Source organism: Chiroxiphia lanceolata, chromosome 8 (genome assembly GCF_009829145.1).
Source record: "Chiroxiphia lanceolata isolate bChiLan1 chromosome 8, bChiLan1.pri, whole genome shotgun sequence".
Classification (NCBI taxonomy): Eukaryota; Metazoa; Chordata; class Aves; order Passeriformes; family Pipridae; genus Chiroxiphia; species Chiroxiphia lanceolata.
This window is the reverse complement of record NC_045644.1, coordinates 16,665,639-16,684,627: the sequence shown is the minus strand read 5'-3', so window position 1 is coordinate 16,684,627 and position 18,989 is coordinate 16,665,639. Positions and strand designations below refer to the sequence as shown.

General features: G+C 52.2%; 3 protein-coding genes across 6 annotated transcripts in view; all 3 read right to left on the bottom strand.

Annotated features, from left to right (window-relative positions):
- Positions 1–620: 620 nt before the first annotated feature.
- LOC116790152 (cytochrome P450 26A1) lies at positions 621–5,061 on the bottom strand. Of its 3 annotated transcripts, none has more exons than XM_032694888.1 (7): positions 4,917–5,061; positions 3,075–3,299; positions 2,702–2,989; positions 2,432–2,581; positions 1,975–2,109; positions 1,611–1,763; positions 621–1,418 (listed from the first exon to the last, which is right to left on the bottom strand). In XM_032694888.1, the coding sequence occupies exons 2-7, from the start codon at positions 3,279–3,281 to the stop codon at positions 1,077–1,079; spliced, it is 1,275 nt and encodes a 424-aa protein (XP_032550779.1). In that variant the 5' UTR covers positions 3,282–3,299; positions 4,917–5,061; the 3' UTR covers positions 621–1,076. The 3 variants fall into 3 exon arrangements, with proteins under 3 accessions (XP_032550779.1, XP_032550777.1, XP_032550778.1); XM_032694886.1 differs by lacking the exon at positions 4,917–5,061 and adding an exon at positions 3,487–4,063; XM_032694887.1 differs by lacking the exon at positions 4,917–5,061 and adding an exon at positions 3,487–4,063 and having other exon boundaries at positions 1,975–2,106.
- A 212-nt stretch (positions 5,062–5,273) lies between these two features.
- Positions 5,274–14,270, bottom strand: LOC116790234 (cytochrome P450 26C1). The gene is made up of 6 exons (XM_032695015.1): positions 14,079–14,270; positions 13,778–14,002; positions 13,374–13,649; positions 11,586–11,741; positions 8,109–8,615; positions 5,274–7,853 (listed from the first exon to the last, which is right to left on the bottom strand). The coding sequence occupies exons 1-6, from the start codon at positions 14,268–14,270 to the stop codon at positions 7,515–7,517; spliced, it is 1,695 nt and encodes a 564-aa protein (XP_032550906.1). The 3' UTR covers positions 5,274–7,514.
- A 679-nt stretch (positions 14,271–14,949) lies between these two features.
- Positions 14,950–18,989, bottom strand: part of EXOC6 (exocyst complex component 6) — an 89,353-nt gene continuing 85,313 nt past the window's right edge. For both annotated transcript variants that reach the window (XM_032694238.1, XM_032694239.1), the window contains exons 21-23: positions 16,960–17,072; positions 16,532–16,543; positions 14,950–16,066 (exon numbers count right to left, since the gene is read on the bottom strand). In XM_032694238.1, coding sequence (XP_032550129.1) covers positions 15,934–16,066; positions 16,532–16,543; positions 16,960–17,072 — 258 coding nt within the window. In that variant the 3' untranslated portion in view covers positions 14,950–15,933. The remainder of the gene's footprint in view (positions 16,067–16,531; positions 16,544–16,959; positions 17,073–18,989) is intronic.

The following is an 18,989-nucleotide window of genomic DNA, read 5'->3' as shown; positions in this document are numbered from 1 at the left end:
ATAGTGCCTGCCTTTTAGTTTTCACTTTGCTGAATTCCAGGAAAGAAGTTCTTAAATCAAATGCATGCTCTCTCCCTGACCTAGCCAGAGCTGTTGCATTTCAAGAAGAAATCAGCAATTTTGTTTGCTCTACCAGCTGATAAGAGACACCTTCGTAAGTAAAGATTCGTAGCCAACAGACTCAACACAGAACAAGATCCAGTGGTCTGTTTGCACAGGTCAGCAGTAATATGGGAAGAGAGGACATTTATGGAATTTTTTTTTCCTCAACCTATTTTCTCTAGCTACAAAGACTCATGTAACACATTATTCTTCTGCTTTCCTTTACTCTCTTATTTACTGTGACTCAAAATGACGTGCTTGATAAGGAGACCTGTAGCACTTGTCATCACTCCTTTTCAATAAGCATGTGTTTTTGCATTGCTCTTGCACTTACAGGCTAAAACTTAGAATAATTCACAAGCAAGAACCACAGGTGAAGAGGGGAGGCAGGGAAGAGTTACGAGCACAGAAATAGCAAGTACGTCATTCACAAAAGCAGATCTGACTTTACATCCAAACTCTTGAGCCCCATTCATTAAGCTACTCTCTAGCAGACACACACATCTTCATACAGAGGATCATCAAAAATAAACTTTATTATCAAACTTAAAATTCACACATTAAGCATAAGATCTAGACACAAATAATACTGAAAACATTCTCAAACAATAATCATTTCAGGTAACTTGCATGAGTAGTTAGTTACCATTTTTTTGAATGCTTTTAGAATATTTCTTATTACATATGCCATCCTGAAATGTCTTCAAATATTTAGCTGGCCAGCTTTCAATGAGATTTTTAAATAGGGGAAAACTTATTTCTATAGAAATAACATTATCTAATTATGAATCAGAGACCCATAATTGTAGTGCTTGGGGAAAAAAAAATATCATAGCGTTTCAAAATATTTAGAAGACATAAATAACTATTGTACATTTACAAGTTTAAATATTTAAAGGTCTTGTTACTATAAAAGTTACTATGTACATATTAGATGCTATATAGAAATCCAGTCAGAGGCAAGTGTTGAGCTCTCAGATTTGGCCACTGAAACCTATGAATTTGGTAGGCAGATTGTCCACAGGGTACACTATGGGGCCCGTTTTCATTGTAGGAGGTCCATTCAGCAGCTGCCAGTCACAGCTCCGAGCCAACTCCACTGTAAATATTTTTAGAAGGACTTTTGCAAACTCTTTGCCCACGCAGCTCCTCAAGCCCCCACCAAAAGGAATGAAACTGAACCTAGAGGAATCCTCTGGAGATGGAGACATGAAGCGATCCGGGTTAAATTCTTCCTTGTTGGTAAAGAGATCTGCCACATCGTGGGTATCACAGATACTGTAAATAACATTCCAACCTTTAGGGATCTGGTAACCCTATGAAAAGAAGAGAAAGAAGTCGTGAAGCACCTTGTTGTGTTAATATATGTGAAGTGACAGCGTAGGACACATAGGTTCACCCCACCTCCCCCTCCTGGCTTCCTGCAGGCCGCTCTAAGGCAGACAGGCTATGCGAAAGCACTAGTACTTTGCAGCTGCTCTGAGGAGTTGTGCCCAAGCCTTGCTTACATTTAGCTCAAGGGTCTTGAGTGCAATTCGAAATCCTCCAGGAACAGGCGGGCTCAGCCTGAGGGTCTCTTTGATGACACAGCCTGTGTACTTCAGCTGCTCCAAGACCTCCATGTCCAGCTGCTTCTCTTGGTTGGAACTGCACAGTAACCCCTAGAAAGGAAGATGCTGCCATGACATTCACGGAGCGGGCGGCCAGGACCCCTGGACTGCAGAGGAGCTGTCCCCCTCAGTGAGTTGTATTATCCTGCCACCCCTAAAAGTAGGGTACCACCTGGGTTAAAGGGAGCCCTGTCTGGGACACCTGTCCCGGAGGTACTTCCCACTGTCCCCTCCTTGAACTGGCTCTGGGGAAGATACACACCTTCACCTGCAGTTCTTTCCTCACTTTCTGCAGGACTTCGTGGTGGAGCCCTAGGAAGGCAATCAGTGATGTGGCAGCACTAGCAGTGGTTTCATGGCCCCCAAACAGCAGCTCTGTGGCAGACTCCTTCAGCTCCTTACACAGAGGAAAGAAGAGGGATAAACCAGGCACTAAACACAGTATCTCTACCAAGCCCGTTCTTCCACTGCAATAATGTTGTGCATTGCTGCCAGAACAGAGCAGACATCCAGGGGCCAGGATGGAGGTGATCAGAGGTGCTTATGCTCCCCATCCAACAGCCTGGTTGCAACCTCTGCGCCCCAGTGCTCAACACAAGCTGGTTTATTTCATGGGGAAAGGGAGCACCTCCTGCTCCTTCCTTTTTATCCAAAAGATAAGTGTGATGCTGACAAGGGGGCTGGGGGAAAGGGATGGATCTGGCCCTGGGGAACCTTACCTGCATGTTTAGCTGCTCCCCATTGCCCTGCGTGTATTCCATCAGCAGCTGCAGCGCATCCTTATAGCCGCCCTCGGGCTCCTTACGGGCCATCTTGGCACGGATGTTCTCCTCGATCTTGGCGTGGATGATGTTGCGTGCCCGCAAGCCCTGACCAAGCAGCAGGGAGAATAATGTGGAACTTGGGCTGTACTGCCATCCCTCCCACCCGTTCCCCGCTGCCCCGGCTGCAGGGGTACCTCTCTCCTCCTGGCCCACCGTGAGCCTTACCCGGTAGAGCCCACTGAACGGCACGTCGATGGGGAGGGAGAATAGATTGCGGATCATCTCCTCGAAGGCCTCCACAAGCTGCTGCTCGCCGTCGGGGCTGGCCTGGCGGGGCTGGAAGCCCAGCAGGATCCTCATGGCAATACGAAACATGAGGCGCTTCACCTCGGGGTACACCAGCAGGCAGGGCCCGGCGGCGCCCAGCCACCGCGCCAGGCAGGCGCTCACCTCCTCCTGGATGACGGGCACGTAGTGCTGCAGGGCGTCCCGGGAGAAGGCTCGCATGATCACCTGCCCGAGGGGACGAGGAGGAATGGGACAGAGGCTCAGCCGCCGCGTCCGGGGCGACCGCTCCCCGCCCGCTGTCGGGCCGTACCTTTTTGCGGTGCTTGTGCTGCCCGTTGTGGAGGTTGGAGAGGCAGCCCGAGCCCAGGATGGTGCGCACCGAGGCGGGCCACTGCACAGAGACGAGCCGGTGCTCGCCCAGCAGGATGTGCCGCACGTTCTCGGCGCCCATCACCCGCACCGTGGGCCGCCCGAAGAGGTGAGTCTTGTAGATGAACCCGTATTTCCTGCGCTTCATCTGTAGGAATTTCCGCCTCTGGACAGGGGGGAGAGGGGAGAATGATAAAATAAATTTTAAAAGGGAGGAGAGGAAGAGGCAGGGAGAGCAGCTCTTTCCCACCTGGGCGCGGGAGCCTGGCAAAGTTGTTGCTCATCTCCCTCCCCTGCAGCCAGAGCAGCAGCCGGGGAGCCTCTCCGCTTCCCGCGGCATCGCCTCGCCTTACCTGCAGCACCAGCTGCAGCGTCTCCCCGAAGAAGGGGAGCCCCATGGTGCCCGGGGGCAGTGGGAGCGGGCAGCTGGGGTCGCGGCTGCTCACGCAGTACAAGTCCCAGAGCTTGACGGCGGCTAGAAACAGTAGCAGGGGCAGCAGGAAGGTGCACAGGGCACTGGCGACCAGGACAGAGAAGCCCATGACTGGGGAGCGAGTCCCGCCTGGCCCCCTGGGAGCTCCGAGTGCGCGGGCCGGGCTCGCCGCGGGCCGCCTTTTATACCCTTCCCAGGTTGCTGCCCACCCTACCTTGGTCCGATAAATTAGTTCACCCAAAGTTCATCTTTAATTGCGGATTGCGGCCTGGCTCCTCCCCCCGAAATCTTTAACTATTTGCTTTGCGTAGTGCATCCTGCCCGCCGCAGATCGCTGCCAGGGAAGGAAAGGTGCCGCTGGGAGCGACGGCAGAGCCTTCGGGCTCACTGCCCCTGCACCGCGCTCGGCGAGTAGGCTGCGGGACGCTGCTGACAACTGGTGGCGGCCACCTCCTCCTCCTGCTCCTCGGATTTATCGCCGATGCTCGTCACAGACCAGCAGCTGCGCCGAGAAATGTCCCGCGCCAGCACCCGGAGGCTCGGCTGCCCGCAGACACCTACCCCCGGCGCGCTGCCCGGCCGGCGCCGGTGCGCTCTGCGAGCTGCGGAGCTCCTTCGCTCGCTCGCCGCTGTCGCCGGCCGGGAACGGCGACGTAGCGGCCGGAGCCGGGAGGAGCCGGACCGAGGGGTCCCCGGTGCTGGGGCAGCCGGGCGGCACCTCGGGCAGAGCCGCAGCAGTGCCGCCGCATCGGCGGAGGAGCCTCCGCTGTCCCCTGGTTCACCTCGAAAGGCCCGGCTTGTATTTCTGCCGGCCGCGGAGGAAGGAGCCGCCGGCTACAGTCCGTCTCAGCCTCTCGATGCAGGTTCAAGCGCGGGTCACCGAGGGAAAGGGAGGTGAGGGCGGAAAGGAAACACCAAACCCGCCGTGCCCAGCTCCTCTCCCCGGGATCCACTGCTCACCCTCGCCTGAGGCTGCCTGGCATCCCGTCGGGGCTGCCGCGGTCGGAAAGAGGCGCTCAGCGCCGGCGGGCACTCCGCCTGCAGGCGCGCCGCAGAGGGGCTCGCTCCCGGTGCCCGCAGGCAGGCACCGGGAGCTGCGCTCCGGGCGGGAGCGGCGGCCCCGAGCGGGAGGAGCGCGGCGGTACCGGGGCGCCCGGCGGGGCTGGGCAGGCTGTGCCGGCTGGGGCGGGGGCGGCCGCTGTGTCCCGGTGCAGAAGCCGCTGGGGAAAGGGCGCCCGTCGCAGAGCGCGGCTGTGGGGCCGCGGAGCTCTCCGCCGGGCACGGCTGCTGCCAATAAACTACCGCGCTCGCTTTTTTCTTTTTTCTTTTTTTTTTTTTTACAGTTTTTACCTCTTCCCTCTCTGTTACTTTTGCTTTATTGCTCCCAGACAAGCCCAATAAACGCTGGAAGTTTTGTGTGTGTGCCTGTGTATGGGAGAGGGAGATGTCACTTTTAATTATTATTTTTCTAGCAATGAACGCATCACACGGGACCCTCCCTCCTCTTACGATGCCTTGCGGGAGCGGGGCTGCCCGCCTCCGCACCCTGTTACCCAAGAGGGACACCCCCGGAGGATAGTTCCCCGGCCCCGGAGGCAGCAGCCCCTCGGGGTACGCCGCGGTCCCGGGCGGCTCCGTGGAGCCCGTCCGAGAGCGGCGGCCGCGCCCTGACCCGGCGCTCTCTCCTTGCCGGGCGCTGACCTGCTTGTGACCTACAACACGGACCGTGACATCTGCGTGAACCCGGCCGGCAACCGCGCCAAGTTCACTGTCTATCAAAATAACGAGATACGGTGGCCTGAGCACCGATAATTGCCACAGGAAGGCTTTATTATCTCCCCAGCTGTGTATTCCCCAGCCACCGGCTTGAAAAGAATCAAATGGTAAAGAGTGAAAGGGATAATTAAAAACATCTTGGAAGGGGGTCAAGAAATTAACAGCCTAATATGAACAAACTTTGATTACAAGTAACAATTATTACACTTCATTTGTAAATGCTTGTGTTTATCTGCAAACAAAATCAGTTTCAAGTCTTTTTTTTTTTTAACTAGATTCATGTTACATTTTTCAGCGGGTGGCTACAGGGCTCGTTAGCGCTCGGGGTAATTTTTAAGTGCGCTGCTGGAGAAGCCCCGACCCTTCTGCACCGGGCTCAGCCCTGCCCGCAGCCCTGCCTGCAGCCCTGCCTGCGGTGGGATCCCGAATTGCCCGCGGTCTCAGTCGGCCAGCAGCTCCTGCCAATTAAAGTTAGTCATTGCCACTTGCACCCACCATCTACTGATTTCACCTCTGATAAGCAAAAGATTCACCTTTCAGGACAAGGTCACGAGGGGCAGAGGCTCTGGTTCACTACAGGGCCGGCCTGCCAACAGCACTTAACTCAGCCCTGCAGTTCAACCTCCAGATTTGACCTGTTACATTTGGGAGCCACATTTCTGCCCCAGGTAGCGGAGTGGTCACTGCACAGCCCTCAGACAGCCAACAGCGGCACACACCCTGCTGCAGTGCCCCAGCACAGTCAAGGAGGATTGGCCAGGGTGAGGTCATTTGTAGCCTGGCACCGAAGCAGGATGGTGACAGAGTTTCAGGAGACTGAAAAGCTCTCAGGGCCTTTTCCAACGGGACACTGTGCCATATTTTGGCCCTCACAGGTCAAGCTGGTGCTTCACACAGAGCACACCACACCACCAGACACAGGATGCTCTGGAGGAACAAGGCAGATTATTTTCCCTACTGCATCCACACAGGATGCATGACAGTGGGGAGCAAAGAGGAAGCTAAAAGCAGCTTATAAACGTATTGTTGTGGATCAAGGACCTGGCTCTAGTTCTGTTATCAGTACACAAGCAACAGGACTAACTTCATTTTACATGGGAGAGAAACACTCTGTGGATGTACTCAAAAACCATCTAGAATGGTGCTCTCAGAACCCAAGCTTAGCCCCAGCTTCCACCCTGTGGATGGACCCATGGAGCTGCTGTCCTGGCACTTTCGCTGGCAGAGCTAGGCTGACAGAGCTGGCAAGGTCAGTCTGGCCAGCCAGCCACCACAGAGCCTGTGTCACCTTGCAAATGTCCCCTCTGCAATGTGAACAGCATCACCAGGAACAAGGGACTTTCTACCACAAATCAGACATATTCAGAAATGTCCATTTTCTAAATGTTTGCTCCCCAAAGCCCCCTCCCATGCTTCAGTTCGATCCTGCGGTTAGGACTGGACTTGTAGCTGGGGAGCACATCCTATGGGGACAGCAGAGTGGGGCTTCATGGCAGACTCCAAGCAGCAGCACAGTGCTCAACACAACATACACAGCTACTACTACTGGGTGACTGAGAGATATCCTCTTTGTGCCAGCTCTAATGGGAAGTGCAGGAATGAGATTAAATATTTACAATAAAAACCACTTTACACCCTATTATTCTAGCTAGAGCTGATGCCATGAATTGAGCAGCTCTGGCTTGTATTTTCCTGCAGAGCCCCCCATCTTTCTTCTTTTTACATCTAAAAAGCTACAGTGTTCAGGATGTTCATCCTGCCTCTCCTATAACACACCCGCAGGAGACAACCCGGGGATAGAAATGCTCTGGGAGCCTTAGCTGTAGGCCTGAGTTTTGCTCCACATCTCTGATAGCTGGAGACCTTTATGGAGTGGGGGCTGGCTAAGGCCCCATGGCATATGCTCCCCGCCAGCAACTTCGGTTGGTTTTGCCCCCAGGCTGGGGTTGAGGTTCACCCTAGCGCTCAGGAGTGTGACTCTGCAGGACTCTCCCTACCAGCCTGTACACTAGGAGGGGAAAAACAGACCTTTAGGTTTTGCTCTGCAGTGACCCAGTGCCATACCCAGCCTGAGGCAGTGGAGACCTGCCCCCAGTAGCTGTGGAGGGGCATCAGCTCCAGGGCTGAGGGGAGCAGTGTACCCCTAGCTCAGGCCCCACAGCTATGGCCAGGCTACAAGGGGTGGAAGTAGAGCTGCAGCCCATCATCAACGGGGTGCACGATGGGCACGGTCTGCATGGCAGGGTAGCCAGGGGTGGCCAGCTCCCAGCGGGCTGTGCTGACCAGCTCAATGGCCAGCAGCTTGAGGATGGCCTGTGCCAGCTCCTTCCCGATGCAGCTCCGTGCCCCACCACCGAAGGGGATGTAGTGGAACCGGCCTGCAGCCTCCATCCGGGTGGCACCAAAGCGGTCTGGGTCGAAGCTGCTGGGGGGGCTCTGGTAGACAGCAGCTGTCTCATGTGTATCACGGATGCTGTACATGACACTCCAGCCTTTGGGGATCTGGTAGCCCTGGGAGGGGAGAGAAAAGGGGAGGAGAGGAGCGTTACGTACCCGTGCTAGTAGAGGGTGAGCAGAGGGTGCCTGAGGACAGCCCCAACATACTGCCCACCTGCTCTGTAGCTCTTTTTCTCCCCAGCCGAGCTGGGACCCACAGAGGTTGCTGGGTGCCACCTCCCCCTGAACTACACTGCCAAGCACCACCACTGTGCTGTGCTTGCACGCAGTGACAGGCAGCAGTTCCCTAACAGCCTGCGAGGCACTTACATCGAGCTCAAAAGTCTGCAGTGCCGTCCTGTAGCCTCCGGAGACTGGGGGCAGCACCCGCAGCACCTCCTTAATCACACAGTCCAGGTAGCGCAGGCGGCTCAGCTTCTCCAGGCTGATGTCAGAGGAGCAGTGACAGCTCTGCCCTGATGGTGCCTGGAGCTGGGAGCCAGTGCAGAGGTTGCTCCGGGGGACGGTGGGCTCCAGCAGGGCACCGGACTGGAGGGAACCTTCCTCCACTGGGGCCGGGGGCTGGCTCTGATCCTTCTGAACATCTTTGGCCGTGGAGTGGAAACGTGGTTTCTCTCTGTCCCTGCTCTGTATGGTCAGGGTGTCCAGGCAGGGTCCTGCAGGGTGGCACTCACACTGCTGATACAGTTCATGGGACATCAGCTCCTGCCTTATTTTTTCAATCACTGAGGGGTGCTTCAGTAGCAGGAGGATCAGAGAAGTGCTGGCACTAGCCGTGGTGAAAAAAGCGGCAAATATGAGCTCAATTGCTGACTCCTGGGAGAGGAATGAAGGTGACAAGTTTGAATGCCATTTTAAACTGATTGTGATTTAGACTGTTCTCACCTTTTTCAGATTTTGTCCCTGTGCAGAGGGCCCTGGCCCCCACTCTGTTTTCCACAAACCTGCACCCATCCTGGGTTGGCAGGAAGCAAACCATTTATGAACTGGACATCCACTTGCCCAGTGACTGGTGCGGAAACACAGCTGAGTACACATCACCACCAGTACAGCTCTTCTGAGCTTTCCTCCTAAGATTTACCAATTTTAAAGCAGCATTTTAACATGCATTATAGCACATTGAGTGAAGTCCATTTCAAGCATTATGCCTTTTCTCTTCATCTGCCAATTCCCCTTTGCACCCACCTTTTACTCTTCTGCCCAGGCAGTGGATATGAGTGTGTTTATGCACAAATCCTAGATGTGCTGGCAGCTAAAATGGGTTGCATTTGATGCATCTCCGGTTATAATTGACCATTTGCTTATCTGGGAGGGGACTGAAGCCAAGAGTTGAGAGCAGAAAGACCTCTTTGCTACAGCAGGTCAGCCTGGGAAGTACTATAGCTTGCAGGGAGCACACACCAGGCAAAGGACTTGCTCACCTTTCAAGCTTTACAGCCTGAAGCACAGCAGTGTTTCTGATAGCTCCGCAGCAGATGTATCCATTACAAGTTAGGAAGTTAACCAGCTCAGATAGATGGACCACAGAACAGTCAAATCTGTAATAGGTGCCTTGTCCCAGTTCACGGATCCCCATGCAGCCTCTCAGTCTTTGCGGGACTGTCTGCTGGGTCTATATTGGCACAGCACATACCAGGCTGCTGTGGGCTGTTTGTAGCACCCTCTGATGAATTTTTGCAAATGGTTTTCCAAAAGTTAAGGGCTGCCCAGAGCTGGGTCATGGCATATCATGTCTCTGACAGCAAATGTAATGCTCAAACCTACAACACCATCTGAAGGTGCCAGTGGGAGCACAGGACTGGGAGCACCAAGACCAGAGGCCAGAGACAAAAGCAAAGGGAGGAATACCAGCTGCTACCACCCTGGGAAGACTGAGACTTGGCTGGCACTACAGAGCACTAATTGCTCCAGTCCAGGGGCAAAGCAGAGCAAAATCCTCCAAGGACACAGAGCAGCTTCCTTTCACATGACTGTATGTCTGGACTTTAAATTGTTCAGACACAACAATTGTTCTGGAGAGGTGAAGCCACAAACACAGAGAAGGACACCTGAAGCCTGAACGTACTTGGACCCAAGTCTGATAAGGTCAAGGATCATGTCACAAGGATGACTCTTTGCTACCATCCCCAGTGCCATATATTGGCTGGACTAGATGCTTTTGTCAAAGTGCAGCTCTCAAGGGCATCTTTCAGCTGAAATAAAACCTCTGGAATAACAGATCCCTGTCGACCCCTATCACACCTCCTGCAGGCATGAGCAGGGATTTTTACATTCACAAGGTAGCAGATCCAGATGAAAAGAAAGCTCTCAGTTCCACCACTTGCAATTAAACCCCAAGACATTTCAATAGCATGCAAGGAATTTAGGGCAAGCTCTGCAATTTGAAATAACAGCCCTTATGACTCTCTGCATCAACCTCTGACAGTGCTGCTGCAGAAGCTGTGACACTGAGCCGCTGACTTTCCCTTCCTGCTTCTACAAGGCCAACATAACCAGTGCCTGGAAGGCAGCACCTTCCCAAGTTTCACCAGTATTGTCCCTGTGCTACAGCCCAACTCCCTGTCCTGGAGGGCAGGACAGGCAGAATTACAGTTCCACCCATCCAGCCAGTGACAGCACCATTATGTAGGATGGGGTCTTTTTAATCTTTTCAGGGTTTTAAGTATTTCAAAACAGAACTTTTGGCAAAGCAATATCTTTTTAATGACCCTTACATTTCAAGGGTCCTGATGAGTTCATGCCAGCAGCGTATTTAGGAAAACTTCTGGAAAGACTGTCCTTCCAAATAATTTGAACACAAAGCAAATTAGTAACTAGTGTGTGCCAGTGTTTGGAGGCTCTCTCAAAGACAGATAAATCCACGTCTCTGAGACAGCTTTGGACTTTTTATCCAATTACACCATTTAATGGAATGAAAGCTCTGCTACTGTTATATTAGAGTGAATATTGCCATAATCTCAAGCATAGGCAGTTTGGTTTGCAAGTAATTTTGTTAAATACAGACAAGATAGAAATCTTCTAACCATAATGCTACAGGACAGTGTATCCTATAGTGTGTGTGTGTATATATATATATATATATGTGTATATATATATATACTTTTAATATAATATATATTATAATATATATTAAATACTATGATTTCAATCAGCTGGCCCCAGATCACCGCCATGTAACTCCATGTTACATTTAATATCCCCTTATTGCATTTGTGGTCAGAGCCAGGGACATGATGAGAGATCGTGAAATTATTCTTGTGTAATATTCATGTGAAAACTAACAGAGAGTAATTAATCTTAATCAATCACATTTTGAATGTTTCAATTATTTTAAAAATTACATTATAATAAAAACATCTATTAAAATAAATAATATAATAAATAATTATAATAAAATTACTTTATGAACATATTCTGATTCTAATTATATCTACTAGTTGCTCAAAGTTTTTCAAATATTTTAGATTTAGAGATTACCTTTTTACAAAATATTTATAAAATATTAATCTTTAGACAGTTTTCCTTAAATACTTAAGTAAGCAGTGAAACTACCTTTAAACTATATTCAAATACTTTTAAACCCTATTCAGCTGCTGTACCCATGCAAAACTGTTTCAAAACTTGTTATATAAATGTAGTGTCATCTGTCATTCACTGATACCAAGTGACCTGGAACTATGAATGATGCAGTACTAATGACAATTTTTTCCCAAGATCTTTGGGAAAATACTGTTCACATTCAGTTAGTGGTTTAGGCTCAGTGAGGACTACTGGGTTCATCCTTACCTTTAGCTCCTGCATGGTGAATTCCTTGCCGTGCTCCTTGGCACTGTTCATTATGAAATCCAGAGCATCACTATGATCTTCTGGGTTGTTTCTCTGCAGTTTTTCCTGTATAGCCTTCTCCATAAACCCATGTAGCATGTCCCGTGCTTTTATTCCCTGTGAGAGGCAGACACAGTTCAGGAGAACCTTAGGAATTGAACTCCTCTCCTGAGACACTGAGGGAGCCCATGTGTAGCAATCCTTAAAACCAGGATCTATAACAGCAAGAACAGTTTAATCTGTTGCCCAGCCCCAGAGCCTTGCAAGAGGCAGCAATCTGGGGGGAACTGCTGCATATTCTGTTGCTTTGCTGTTGTGAATCAAATACAGTAAGTCACAAGAAATTCTCTGAGAGGAAAAGACAGCAGTAAACACGTGGTACCGAGTTCAGAGGCATCTGCGCTGAGCAAACCCACAGTTGTGTCAGGTCCAAAAGAAGCTTGTCCAAAGGGACAAGAAGAGGTAACTTAATAAAACTGAGTCCAGACAGCAAGGCACATCTGAGACAGGATCAAATGAGTGGCTTAACCAGGGTATAGTGGAAAAAGACACATTAATCACAGCCAGCTCATCTTCAGTTGTGTAACATTCATGTAAGATCTCAACAAGTCAAGTGATCAGCAATCCCTTTGCAAAGTGGGATGGAGTCACAGAGTGTGGCTCTCTATCAAGATGCTTCCTGCAAAAGCCAGAAGGATGAGATTTGGAATGAAAAATGGCCATGACCAAATGTTGGGAAAAGCATACAAAGGCTTAGATTTGAGGTGGGAAAGACTGGACAAAGTAAATAGGGCAGGGAGCAAGGGGAAAGACAAGGGGACCTAAATGCAAGTGGAACATATTAGTCTGGGGCCAGACAGCCTGTGGCTGACCTGAGAGAGGGCAGAGAGGGGTAGGATGTGAGGGATGAAAGCCCAAACTGTGCCAACCTGCAAAGGGAAACTGGACAGGGAAAACCAGAGCTTTGAACTGGTGAAGAGCAGCAGGGAGGCTGGGGGTGAACTGGGACTGTCTGGGTAAGAGGATCCAATGGGGCAGAGCTCACAGTGGAAATAAAAGATGAGGGAAGACCTGGCTAGAGTGGGCAGGAGACTTCAGCTGTGGTAAGTATGGAGAACCTAAAGTCAGAGGAGGGAGTAATGTGAGAGGAGGGGTGATACACAGGACCAATACCTAGAACAGGAGTGTAGGGAGGCAGGCAAAGAGGAGCAGAGCAGCAGGGAGGAAACTGCAAGTTGAAAGAGGCAGAGGAGGCTGTCTGCCATGTTCCTCTCCCTGGGCTGTCTCTGTGCTGCTGGGCTACAAGGGACCAAGGATCATAAGAGGTCCCAAGTCCTTGGCCTGCCTAAGTTGCACAGGGGGTGCTAAACTGAGCTGCGTGCTCATGCCCACAGACCCCTCTGCCGTGGGCTGACAGGAGTCCAGGTAGGATGAGATGGGACAGGCCCAGACATGATGAACTAACCAGAGGCAACATATGGGATGAGGGAGAAGAGAAGCCCTGCATGGTACAATGAATTGGAGCCAGGACCCAAAGGTGCTGGAAGTCAACCAGGAGCAGGTGGGAAGTGCAGAGAAAGGGAAATGGCTGAATTAGGTAAGACACCAAGCCCTCAGACCTGGAATAGGGTGCTGCAGATGTCCTGGCCCATTGGAAGTGCCCCTGGGCAGGCCTGGGGACAGGAGGTCTCTGCTGCCAGGGCCCAGGCCCTTGCCCCCAGGCAGAGGGAACGGGACATGCGGCAGTACCTTGCGCAACCCACTGAAGGGTATGTTGAGGGGCAGGGAGAAGAGGTTCTCCACCAGCTGTTCAAAAGTTTTGGCCAGATCCTTGAACTGCTTTTCCTCCAGGCGGAGCCCCAGCAGAATCCGAGCTGCAATGCGGAAAGTTAAGGTTTTAGCGGAGGAATAAACTGCGATGGAGCCCGGCTCCATGCACCAGCCCCGCAGCTCCCAGCTCACAACCTTCTGGATCCGTGGAAGGTAGCTCTCCAGGGCAGCACGGCTGAAGACTCTGGCCAGGATCTAGGAGGAGAAGGGGGGAACACAAGCAGGTAGTTAAAGCAGGGGGAGCACACACGCCACCGAGGCCCAAGCCTGGGCGGAGGTGCCGCCTGGGCTGTGTGTCCTGTTGGGGTGGCCGAGAGACTCACCTTGCGGCGTTGGCGGTGCAGGTCACCAGTGGAGCTGAGCAGGGTGTGGGCACCCAGGATGATATGGGTGCTCTGGGGCCACTGCGTGCTGACCAGCGTGTGCTCGCCCAGAAGGATCTTGCGGATGTTATCGGCGCCTGTCACCCGCACCACCGGCCGGCCCAGGAGGTGGGTCTTGAAGACGTTTCCATATCTCTCCCGCCGTGAGCTATGGAAGCGGGAGCCCTGGGGACGAGCTGCGGGTCAGCCTGTGGCTTCCACCAGTCCCTTCCCACCCTGCCCTCGTCCACCAACGCCTTACCTGGAGCAGCCAGTGCAGAGTCTCCCCAAAAAACGGCCAGCCCATGGAGCCCTTGGGCAGGGGCAGGGCACTGGCCCGGTCCCGGCTGAGGCTCCAGCGCAGCGCCCACAGGTGCCGGCACAGGGTGACCAGCAGAGCCAGGGCCAGCAGCGCCAGCGCCGACGCCTCGGGCCAGGAGAGCCCGGCCAGCATCCTCCTCCGGCGGCGGGGACGGGCGGGCGGCTGCGGGGGCGGCTGTCAGACCGGCTACCGGCGGCGGGCGCTGCACGGCGGGCCCTGCCGGCTGCTGCCCGCCCGGCCCCGCTCGCCTCCTGCTGCCGGTTCGCCCCTCGGCCACATTTATATAGATATTGGCCACTTACGCCCGATCCACCTTCGGAGATGACGTATCCGCTGCATATTTAAGCGGCGCGGCCAAGTGCGGTGATTGGCGCGGGAGAGCCGGGCACAGCGGCCGAGGGGCGCGGGGCCGCGGCGGGGCAGCCCCCCCGGGGATGGGGGCCCGGCGGCCCCCCTCCCACCCCTCTCCCAGCCCCTCGTGGCGCCCCAGCCGACGGCGGGACGGCTGCCCCGGGAGCGGGAGCCCCCGGCGCCCCCTCGGGCCAGCCCTCCCCGCCGCCCGGCGAAGGTAGCGAGTCCCGTCCCGGGCTCCCCCGACCGGGGAGCGCCCCAGTCCCGCCTCTCCCGGCTGCCCGGACTGCAGCGGCAGTCGGGGCGATCCTGCAGTGCCCCCGACCCGCACCTCGCCGTCGGGGCCGCCCCGACCCCCGACCGCCTTCCTCGGGGGTAAATCGCCACTGAGTCAGGACCCGTACAGGTCCCGCGAAACCGGGGTGCGTGCTGGTGTGTGAAATTAAACAGGAACACGGGCGAGGTTTATCTTACTGTATTTAGACCGTCAATAACTTAAAAATACAGCAAAAATGTACATTATTTTTACACGTTCCATTTGGTTTGTATTTGTTAGACATTCTCTTAGTGTCTAAAATAGCCAGGAGGGGACAGTGCAAAGAAACCGGTGGTGGGACAAAATGCTAATCGCTGGGATGGGGCTGGCGGTAGAAAGCGCATACTGACAAACAGATGCAGCACAAACCAACAGCGGCAAACCTATTCCTTACTGCAACCTGGGAAAAAGAACCCGGGATCTTACAAAATAGAATTAGTAACCCTGAGGAACAAAACCAAAACGAAACAAAATGTCACATTATAAAGAATGGTTATTTACATTCACGACCGCAAGATTAAACCCTTTTGGAGAACAAAGCCTATAAGTCCTAACGCTAAATAGGTATCAAGTCTAGTTCTCAGGTAGTTTTCAAAGGTACTAAAAATCAGAAGACTTTTTCATACCTCCAGACTACAAAATCTGATATACAAAATTATGTCCAGTCACTTTAAGGCTAATATACATTTAACGCAGGAAAACAATAGGCAGCATCTGAAACACAAGTATCTCAATGCTTAAAAACATTAAATTAGGATTCAACCAGAAAACAGCAACTAAGGGATCATTTCTCAAATAATTCCTATCCGGAGCAAAATTTTGGACACCATATCTGCAGATATTTAAATAACATATTTACAGTTCCGCTGTTCCATGTACAATACGATTGCGCTGGTTTTTATTGTACAGTCTCATTTTTTACCATTTGTTTACAATATACAAAATAGTATTCGAACCATTAAAAATACGTACAAAGAATTGTTTGTTGAAGACTCCATGTACAATCCATCTACTGCATTTCTCCTTTACTCAGTCAAACAAATGTCCTAACTGGTATCACTTTGCTTAGTAGAAATAGTGGCTAAGAAACACCTCTTGGCATGACGAGATATTTTTGATTTAAGAGGCCTATGTGTGCTGGGACATACCATTCACTAAACTCCTAAGTTGCTTTACTACAGTCTCTATTAGCTTCTGCTTGTCACGATCATTCTTTCTGAATTGAGCAAAAATGTTGTTCTTTTTGCTGGAGTCTTTCATTCTAGAGAAATAAAACAGGAAATTACACACATTAGAAACATAATTTCAAAAGGGAAAATCCGACTACTGAAGCAGTTTTACTATTGATCCTCTTTTTATCTTTCTGCTATTAAGAACTGAAAGATCACAAAACCTGTTATCTGTGTGTTCTTAAATTCAACTTCTGCAGTGCAGAACTGGTTTTAACAAATATTACTTCACAAATAACACATAAGTATGAAGCAAACACCCATTCGGTAGGACCCTGGCCCTACCCAATGCCATAAGAAAGAAGCAAACCATAAAACCCGTTAATATCATCTGCCTCCATGGTAAATTCAGATGCAGTGAACGGGCGAATTTTGCTCACCATCAATAACGGGCATCGTTATGGCTGATTTCCCGTAGTAATGGATTTAAAACCGAAATTTTGGAAATTAAATAAGTTAAAGCAACAATATTTTGTAACGATATAGGCGATACGTACCCTCTGTGAACTCTTCAGAAGACATATTCATCACAGGCAGGAGAGGAGAGGAAACACTGTTAGAAAACGTCTTTAAACCGCAGTGTGTTCTGATGCGGCTTTTACCAGCAGGTTGGTACCGGGCTGGTGGCAACGCGCCCTCCTCACCCTGCCCTCCCAGCCCACCCTCCAGGCCGGCCGAAAGGCTCACACCGCTTCGCCACGGCAAACCCCACGCATTTCCCCTCCCTAGAGCGGCAATTCGGGCAGCCGCGGGCTGAGACCGCGGTACCGGCACCGCCCGCCGCTCCGCGCCGCTCCCGGCACCGGGACACGGCCGTGCTGCCGCCGGGCTTCGGCCGCGCCGCTCCCGGCAGGGCGGGCGGCTCCAGCCCCGGCCCTGGAGCCGCCTCCATTCCCGTGCCGGCAGCTCCGACCCCTGCACTTACTTCTCCAGGAGAGTGAGGGCCGTGCTGGGGTTGACCCGCAGGTACTTGGAGGTGGCCTGCCCGTAGTCAGCCAGGTAGGTGGACCAGTCCCACACCATGAAGAGGTCCAGGAGCTGCGGGGGGAGAGGCGGGTGAGCGAGCGCGGGGCGGCTCTGCGGAGAGGAGGCCGGCCGCAGCCTCTCGCCGAGCCCAGCCGACACCCTCCCTTTACCTGCCCATTTCTTTCTTTTACATCCCTTGCCTCCCTCCCTGCGCAGGGAGGCGGCTGTGCAGGTTCGGCCCTAGGAAGGGATGCTAATGGCTTCACGCTTTGGTGTTTGGGAACTTGCTTTGGTGTTTGGGAGCTTGCTTTACCGTGGGGAGCAAGCTAGGGATGTTTGTGTCCGCTGCTCCTCACAGTAGTTAAAAGCAGAGGTTCAGGTAGTCTCAACTATGTGAATTAAACACCTCCTGCTGCACTCTCCATTGTGACTGATCCCCGAAACTCAGCGCCAAGCCCCGGGCACACTTCTGGCCCAAACAAACCCAAACATTTCAGTGGAGGAACAAAAAGCCTCCAAACGCAGCCCTACGCCTGGCTGCAACTTCAAATCAGGCCTTTGACTCATGATCTCAGAGCTGCTGTTCAGCAAAACAGCCTGCTTTTCCAATCAGACACAACGTGGAACCTCCAGCAGCCAGCACCCTCGCAGCCCTCCAAGCCTAATTCCCCCTCCACCATCACGGGGCGCAGGCCAGGCACCGCTGGGCACCCTGCCCAGGCTGCCAGGGGCCAGGACACAGGCAGCCCCGCTCGGGGAAGCCTTTCCCACGGCTACCTGCGGGCCAGCGGGCCCCACTGCCATTGACGTCAATGGCGGGGCGCCCCCAGCTTCAGCCTGCGTCTGGTGCCTGGCCTTGTCCTGCTGCTGAGGGCTAACAAGGGCTTGTTCTCAGGCTGCCCTGTGTTAGCCAAACCTACTGTTAAAATAAGCGTGGGGAACCATTAGCAGCACTTCGCCCCAGCTCGTAGTGCCTGTGGCAGCGTAACCTAGGGCCACTGCTTGCCTGGAGGCCTGCTGAATCCGTAATGCTGGAAAGGTGGTGCCAAACAGGATTTTCTGTAACAAAACTACTTAAAAATATGTAACAGACTACTGCAAGTCACAGAAGGAAAGAACCCTGTTCATTTTAACATGTGCTTCTGCTAAGTCATGCCAGAGCTGTTACAGCTGGGGCACAACAGTAGCAGCTCCTGATCCTCAAGGCAGAGCTGCAACAGGTGCCCACTCCTCTGACTTCTCAGGCTATGCTAAGAGGGGGACTGCACCTCCAAGAACCTTGCCTTACTCAAACTTCTCAGCCTGATGAAGTGCCAGAGGTGTCCACTAATACTCATCCCCAAAATCATAACACCAATTTCATTATAGAATAAAAGCATACAGTAGCAACATTTCCTGCCTTTATAATGAACCTCTGACACAATTACTGCTGTCATCCCAAAGACCTCCAGGACCATTACAAACCTCAGTGACATCTAGATTTTACATTTGACTATCTCATACGGATGAAAAGTATTTAAGAAGCAAGGAAGCTATTTCATTCTCTGCTGACTTACATACCCATGATAGCTGACAAGATCAAATGCAAATAGTTCTTTCCCCACAAAGCCCTTTCTCAGAATGGACACCACCAATTCTCCTACCAAACTGAGAACATCGCTTTAGTCACTGAGCAAACAGACTTGGGAAAGCTTGTTAACTCGGGAATTAGTACCATTTGTGAAACCCACAGCCTCAATTGCTGCTGCATATTACTCATCACTTCTTATTACCTGTGTTACACACACAGTCAGTAGTGCCCAGTCCTCAAAGGCTGTATGAAATTTAAAAGCACAACCCAAAGAGTAGAAAGGTAGGAAGAGCAGACGCACAACGCAAGCAGGGAGGATAAAGGTGATAACCACAGGAACCCAAACTGTATAATCTGGTGACCTCATGTTCCCTCTCTCTTACAGAGAAGTAAACAGAGAAGCAAACAATGTATTAATA